The sequence below is a fragment of the Fulmarus glacialis genome, unplaced genomic scaffold, assembly GCF_000690835.1.
Source record: "Fulmarus glacialis isolate BGI_N327 unplaced genomic scaffold, ASM69083v1 scaffold1665, whole genome shotgun sequence".
Taxonomy (NCBI): Eukaryota; Metazoa; Chordata; class Aves; order Procellariiformes; family Procellariidae; genus Fulmarus; species Fulmarus glacialis.
This window is the reverse complement of record NW_009213419.1, coordinates 14,065-22,231: the sequence shown is the minus strand read 5'-3', so window position 1 is coordinate 22,231 and position 8,167 is coordinate 14,065. Positions and strand designations below refer to the sequence as shown.

At 39.2% G+C, this 8,167-nt stretch overlaps 1 protein-coding gene across 1 annotated transcript in view; it reads right to left on the bottom strand.

Annotated features, from left to right (window-relative positions):
- Positions 1-5: 5 nt before the first annotated feature.
- LOC104077069 (E3 ubiquitin-protein ligase RBBP6-like) overlaps positions 6-8,167 on the bottom strand; it is a gene marked incomplete at both ends in the record, with an annotated part of 22,050 nt that continues 13,888 nt past the window's right edge. Inside the window, 8 exon segments of the mRNA XM_009578171.1 lie at positions 6-111; positions 1,254-3,002; positions 4,439-4,540; positions 4,898-5,254; positions 6,411-6,468; positions 6,564-6,642; positions 6,723-6,819; positions 7,902-8,167. The exon segment at positions 7,902-8,167 is cut by the window's right edge and continues 13 nt beyond it. Of these exon segments, the coding sequence (XP_009576466.1) occupies positions 6-111; positions 1,254-3,002; positions 4,439-4,540; positions 4,898-5,254; positions 6,411-6,468; positions 6,564-6,642; positions 6,723-6,819; positions 7,902-8,167 (2,814 nt within the window).

Genomic DNA, 8,167 nt, shown 5'->3' with positions numbered 1-8,167 from the left:
GCAGGGGCTGTTATATCATTATTATACTCTTCCATGGTCTTAATGACAGTTCGTTTTGTATCTGGCTTTTCCTCAGTCTTTCTAACGGGGCTTCCTCCAGTAGAACTAGTGCTAGGAGGAAAAAAGCGTACATTAATAAGAGGTGAGATACATGCACCGCCATCTTTTGTAATGTTTTATAAAATGGCTTTTGTTTCAATTCTTAATCTTCAGTATTTTTTTCCAAAAGATGTTCAATTAAGAGAACAGACAAGAGAAAGGATGAGTCCACTAGCTAAGATTATAAGCAATCAATTAATTTAGTATCTTCCTACTATACATTTAATTAACAAAGACACAAGATTATCAGATTGGGGACTGTCTGATCTGGTAATTCCTCCATGTCCTATTTCTACCATAGCAGATAAATTAGATATATATTCTTGTTTCAATACGTAAGCAAGCAATTATGGAGAGGTATACACAACCAAAGTTTTATCCTCATGTCCCAGTACTGTTCTTTAGAAAAATGTAGGTTTTAAAAACCTTTTAGATTATCAAGACACTATCTTAAGTCTCTAGCGATGTCTTAAATGTTTTGAGTTTGCTTAGTCCTGCTTCTTTAGATGCTGAAATGTAATAACAGCACCACACTAGAACACTTCCCCCTTCCCTTCCTCCCCACCCCCATCACACAATGGAATATAGAAAAGAGATCTCCAATCTAAGCGCCAAAAAAAGTTGGCACTGAGCTGGAAAACAGCGTAGCTGTGTCAACATGGCACTGTGCTCAAAGCTAAGATCAGTACAATATATTGGCAACCACGCTGCTATTTCTGCAAGGTATAATTTCATGTCATACTGACAAAAGTAGATCATTACAGTACCTTGCAATTTTTAAAAAACAAAATATTGCATGGTATAGACATGTCTGTCATCCTTGCCTTTATCAGTAAGCTGGATTTCAAGGAAGACATAGAGGGGACACCTCAAAGAGCCAACACATAATGAATAAGAAGAGAGGAAAAAAAGTCCCAGAAGTAAGGGTCAAACGCATCACCAATGAATTAACCTTATTAGCTTTCTGTGCAGTACAGACTGTTTTCTTTAAAAAAATTTGATTTTGACCCAACTACAGTTTAACAGGGAAGATCATAGATTATTCACTCATTTGGCACGGATTTAGCTGTTCCTTTCTTTAGTCACCATAAAGAATTTTACATTTTTGGGAGGGGAGGAGGAAAGAAAGAATAGGAAAAGAAATGATGAGGTACCTGGTATAATCTACAAGAGTTGAACTAGATCCATCAGCTGCTGTTACTTTTCTTCTCACTTTTCCCTTTGCTTTTTCTTGTTTAACTTTGCTGATGCTCGGCTCAGGTTTCTCAACAGCTTCTTTTGCAGGTGGCACATTTTCTCCACTCACAATCTTTTTGCCAGTTTCTCGGTTAAGTTTAATCTTTTTTGCAGGGTTGTTAAGAAAAGCAGATTTATCCTTTTCTGGAGTTCGCTCTCCTTTTTCACCATCAGGCTCAGTCTTCCCCTTCGGCGATGTTTTCGATTCAGCAGTTTCTGGTTTAGAGGCCTTTATGGAAGTGCCTTCATGTTCTTTATCAACCTTTTCATCTGCTTTTCTTTTTCTTTTTTCAGGTTTTGCATCAGAAGGTTTGCTTTTTTCAGCAGGTTTTTTTGACTTGTCCTCTTTGTTGGAGGGCTTCTCCGACTTGGTTTCTTTCGGATGGTCTTTCTTTGCCTTTTCCTCCTTGGCTGGTCTGGTTTCTGGGTGATCTTTTGTCACTTTTGGGTGAACTTTCCTTGGGGTACCAAGAGCCTTCTCATCCTTTTGAGAGGAAGATGTTTTAACACTGTCTGTCTTTGGTAACTCCTCCTTCACTTTTTTCACAGGAGGTTCCGTTCGAGGAGATTTTTCACGATCGGTATCCACCTTCTCTTGAGAAGCTTTAGCTGGTTTTATTACATTGTCTTTCTTAGGAGGAACAGCCACTTCTACTTTCCGCTTTGTCTTGTCAACTTTTGCTTTTGGCTTATCCTTCTCTTTTTTCTCCTTTTCAGACACTGGTTTGAAAGCAATAGAAGCTGCTTCCATAGGCTCATCTCTCACAGGGGTGGCATCATCTCTGCTTGGGAGCATGAACAGAGTGTCCATTTTAACGTCTTCTGCTGTAACTGGCTCTCTTGGTTTTCTTGCGCCTTCTAACAACTCAGCATTGGGAAATCCTTCATTCTCATCCCCTTTTCTTCTCTTCCGGTGTTTTTTATGTTTATTTCCTTTGCCATCTCCCAGTGGATTTTCCACCTCCTTCTCTTTTGATTTTGTAGGATCTTTGATGCCATGGCTCTCTCTTCCAGAAGGTTTTTCAGGGTAATTTCCAGCTATATTACGATTTCTGTGGCTCTGCCCAGCAGGATAATCCTCCCTACGTCCCCGAGCATATGGCGAATTCTCTCGTCTGGTCCCAGGTGGTCCAAACCTATCTGGAGAAAAGTTCTCTCTGTTTACCGGAGGTCGAGGTTGAGCGCCAACAGCATAGCCCTTGTAAAACTTTTCATACCATTCTCTGTAATTCCTTTCCCATTCTCTGTATCTTTCCTTTTCAAATGGATCTCTAAAGTCAACAGATCTGCCATAGTAAGCTTTCATATCATATGGTGGAACTTCTCTGTATCTGTTAAAATACTCCCTTTCTCCTTCTCCTTGAGGTATAGTCCGTTTAGTGGGAGACTGGCCTCTGAATACTGGAGACCTTGACCGTGAATGGTATCTTCTGTATGGAGGTGACCTTGACCTTGAACGGTGATAACCATGTGACCTTGACCTAGAACGATAGTTACGACTCTTCCCTTTGCCTCTTCTTGGATACGGCGGCGATCGCGAGTAGGAACGAGAATGGGAACGACTAAATGATCGAGAGTAGGAGCGAGAGCGGGAAGAACCTGATCTTGACTTGGAGTAGGTATACGAACTTCTAGAGTAAGATGAAGCACTATAGGGAGACTTGGACCTTAAAAAAAACACAACACAAAAAAAAAAAAGAAGTTAATTCATAACAGTCACTCTCCCCAACTTTTTTCCTCCCAAATTTGGTTTGTTTTTTTTTTTTTTTTCCTCTCCATATGCTTATGTCAAAGCTTCTTTCAGCTGCTGACATAATACTACTGCAAATTGAAGAACTTGATAACACGTAAAAGTTTCTGTTTACAAGACAGAACAGCTGCTGCTTTGTTAGTGTAAAAACATACAGGAAGGGTAAGTCTGCTTTCACTCACTTCTAGCACATGAACTACCACAGCTATTGGTTGATTTAAGGTGGTGTATACTGGCCTCTACTGGTACGTGAACGCGCAACATTTTTCACTACTCGGCAACTACATGCAGTGCAAATCGTTTTTGTTGCAGTAAGATGCAAAAAGAGCAAGTGTTAATGGCGACAGGGCAGTATCAAACATCAAGAAAACACGATTTAGTCTGAAGACAGTAAAGTTCAATTTTAAAATGCCAGCTTAGTCTATTCAATTTCACTACTTATTTGGCAATTTGTACAGGATGCAAAATACTTGTACTGCAATCTTACATACGGTTCTATTTAATCAACACTTCTAGCCAGATGTTCTAGCAAAATTTTGCACATACCTCTAGCTCTAACCAAGGATAGTGACCGCATTTCAAGAAAAATCTAAAAAGCTTCTAAACTCAGCCTCTAGTAACATGACTCAATGCCATTACTCTAGGAAAGATACTAACAGCTTTACTAACAGAGAGCTATTCAGACTCCTGCCCAAGTTATTTTTTGGGATAGAAAACATCAGCTACTCTGAGTTTTTTCTTCACAAGTTTTTCTTTTATTATTTTTTAAAGAACCATTTCACATTATTCTGCAAATGTTCATTAGCATAATTCCTCCTCTCGAAGTCCTTCACCAATTTAAGATTTCCTTAAAAACAAGTCTGATCTTTTAATTCCTAAGAAAAATTTAACAATGTCAACAAAATACTAGCAAAAGCCACCAGTTTGCAGTCCAGGCTAAAATCTCTCCTTGTATCCACATGAGATAAACAAAAGAGGAAATGAAGACAATTTCTCTCACATATCTCCTCCAAAGTGCTTTGAGGTAATGGTTACAATCAGAATAGGGAGACGCAGAAAATCCAGCAACTACACTAGTTTCTAGGCTCCTCACAGTTGTCAGGAGGTGGAGGATGTCATTACCGAGAAGCTTTAGTAAAAGAGACACCCGTTCCTTAACAACTGCTGCCAAATTATAACTATCAGTCAACTGTTATCTCTGCCATATTTGAGCTAGTAACCTACATATGAAACTCCTATCACTGCTAATCCCTTGAATCATTCAATCCATCTAACGATAGAGAGGTGGAGTGGAACTCCTCCTGATTCTTCTAGACAATCTGCTTCTCCATTACGGACATGTAAAGCAGTTACCTGGAAAACGAACGCCTACGCTCCTTTTGAATCTTTTTATATTCCATCAATTCCTTAGCAAAATCATTTGTAAACTCATCAAGTTTGGACTTTTTCTTTTCCCTGTTAAAATAAGTTTGACCTTTATTACAATTATAGTTTGACCTTTATTACAAAAAGACATCAAGAAACAAAACATGGCCAATATGAGAAAATGTATACTGCATGCAAATGCAAAAGGTGAACATCCTATTTAAGCAAAAACAGTTTAGAATTCCTACAAGTTTTAGGGAAAGTTTTAGAATTACATTTGTCTTGTTTTAGTTTTGCATGTTTACCATCTGCAACGAAAAAGTATATTGGAAAAAACACTATGTCGTTTTTGCTTATGTCAGACGCACTTTAGTGTAACTGCAGTCCGATATGCTACCGAAATACAAAAATGAAAAACAACGCAACTTCATTGAGCCAAATACTTACTCCTCTTTAAGTCTCCGTTGTTCTCTGTAAAACTCCTCCCTAGATAAAGGAGGTGCTTGTGTCGTTGGGATGGTATTTGAATGAGCCGTTGGTACTGCTGCTGGTACCCAAGCTGATGACATGTTTGCAGGAGCTGGGGGATATCCTGGAGGGGGGACAGTGTACCCAGCAGATGGAGGCTGACCAGGTGGAAACTGAGGAGGAAACTGTGGTGGTGGCACCCCCGGAGGAAGAGGAAGTGCATGGGGTGGTGGAGGAGACAAGGGGGGTGGAGGCACAGGCACAAAGACCGGGGTTGGTAGTGTTGGGGCCTGAGTCCTTTGGGTACGTTCACTATGCGGGCGTCCTCGATTTGAACTAAAGAAACCCAAAAACATGTGTCACTGTTTGTTACGCTCTGCCCTGATTTTAAAGAGGAAAGCGAATGAAGCGGGAGCATGGTGGCGAGCACTTCTTGCTCAACGTAAGCATTTTTCTCCCTGCTTTCTGTTCACTTGAGACGACACACATTTCTTGATCCTCATACTTGCCTTCCACATCCTCACCCCCAACAGTTCCCTCAGGCTTCTCTCCTTATACTCAGCTTTGTGACTGTGGATGGAGGCTGCCCATACTTAAAAGAGACTCCCATCTCCCATGTGCCAAGTGCCCACCGCTCCTCTGCCACTCCTTGATACACTTAGTATTTCACACTTCTGATCTTCAAAGTACTGCACAGATACTAACTAATCTTCTCTCAAACTTCTTTTAACTTCTCCCATATATGCTTCCTATGTTGTTGCCCCATGATGGTGTATTTGGCCTGTTCTTGTCCCTGAATTGTTATTTTCTTGCTTACTGACAGTCTGTGGGATGGATCCTGGTTTTTGTTTTGATTTATCTTATCTTTAAGATTTTATAAACACAATGCACCTTTACAATCTATCTGTAACAAATATATACCAAAATGAAGGACTAACTTGACACTGCAATAATAGATAAAACGGACTCCTCTCTCTCCAACTGAGAGAAAGCAGCTTGGCTGTTTGAGATGACTAAATTGAAGAAATTCAAAATTGTCATAAAATAACAGCGTTGACTTTTCCAATAATTTGCTCAATCAGTATCAACTAAGTTGTTAAAGAAAGAATGTTGGAGGCCAATTTCTATTGGGAAATCAATTTCTTCAGCCCTAGTCAGCCAGTAATCAAAAGGGTGGCTTTCCATCTGATCTTCTAATTATATTTAATTTTTATATGTAATTATGGTTTCCTCAAAAAGTGCTCATTTTTCAGAGTCCTCTTTTCAATTATGTGCTGGAGTTTTATTTTAAATAATCTTACTGCAAGCACAGATCCCCTTTGTTAAAGTTAATTCAAATTAAGCCATTTAAAAATTAATTACCACTTGTATTCTCCACAACTATCTGTGCATACTTATTTCATTATAAGTCAGCTGTTGTATAAGTTATGTGTTATGGCCTAATTTAACAGGTTACAAGTAGTAATATATTGAATTTCTGTAGAATACTTACAGTTCCCAGCCTGGTCTGCTGCCTGCTGAGCGAATTGTACTGGCTCTCATTGGATGACCTTTTGGAGCGGGGAGAGGGAAAAAAACCCACAAAACTATTCAGTTTATCTGAAGATAATTTTTTAGAAGAAATTCTAAAGTTATAGTTACTTACCAGTTGTGGGTATTGATTGTCCTTGGGGGCCCAGAAGACTTGGTAATGCTGGTTGTCTTAGTACAGGAACCTGATAGCCCTTGTGAATAAATGCAAACAGTTAGAAAATGAGCTCTATTAAAATACAAGAATCATTGCATATGTTGAAATAAAATTTACCTTCTCTTCCAACAAACTGCTGATTGACAGAGAGGAAGATTTCGAAAGCTCAGCAGCAGTCACCAGAGCAGCAGGAGGTAAAACAGTATCAGCATCACTACAACAAAACCCCAATTTTTTATTATTCAAACAGCGTTTGGAAGTGCTACTTGACATATAAAGTCCAAGGTGAGAAAAGGCTGACTACTGTAAATGGAAAAAAATTGTAAAATAATCTTCACCAGATTTACAAATGTGAAGTTGGCTGATTCCAAATGAAGCACTGACTAGAAGTCTATTTGGACTACTGGCATTTAAAGAGGAAGCTCACTGGAAAAATGTTTTATTAAGCTAGCTGTACATGAAAGGATTGGAGTACATAGAACCCACACAATGAATCCCAGTTTTGGAAGACGCAAGAACTGAAATTCTATTAGGAAATGTTTATGTGCTAGTTCAGAGGCTGCCTCAGAGGTTCTTTTGAATTGGATCCTTTGTATTCAACGGTAGAGCTGAGCCTGACAGTATTCTGGACAGTGTGGCTATTTGCATTCAAGGCATAAAGTTGAAAGAATATAAGCCCTAACCAATAGTACAGATTTTTGTATGACTTCACTGGGTTGCAAACTTAAGACTTTCATGTTTCATGTCAAATTTACAGTGTTTTAATGTTTACTATGCATCACTGACTACACTGTGTATTACTAAGGATGACACTGACTTATCATAATATTGATGACAGAAATACTGTAGAAAAAAGTAATGTGAAAACACCTGGTCAATTTTACCTATAATCATGCTTTTACACTTTTCATGAAAATATTATTTCCCGAGTAATAAAGAGAAATTAATGCACTCAAGAAGGTTTGACATAAATAAATGGTTACTTTAGGAATTGCTAGCCACTTAAAATCAAAGGGCTCCCACGGGAAAAAAGCTCCTCTTTCAGGGTAAACCTGTACTGAATGACTGATACGGGAACCAAACAAGAAATACTTCTGAGAAAATTCTTGCATGAGACTCACTTCCAACTTATCAAAGTGTCCTCATTCAAAGTAAAAATAAAAACCAGAACTTCCACAATTATCTGGAACTGTCACTAACGATATATAAATCATTAGCTGAGAAGCTCAAGAAGAAGAATCTAACTTAAGCATTTTGGTGTCTTTTATATTCATGTTGCTCTACAGATTTACTTACCGAAAAGGTCCATCTGGCTTTTCACCACGGAGAGATAGGGACACTGCTGGAGGGAGATCAGAGACGACGACAGAAGACGGATTTACTGGCAGCCCGGCTGCCACAGATGACTGACCAGGGGCCAATGATGACAAAGCAGCAGCAGAACGAGAAGCCAGAGAAGCTAATGGTATCATTAGTGGATCCTGCTGTCTGGAAATTGCTGGCCGGAGTAGAGGCTGCAGGTTGCGTGTTATTGTTTGTCTCATTAGGGGTGGTGGCGGTGG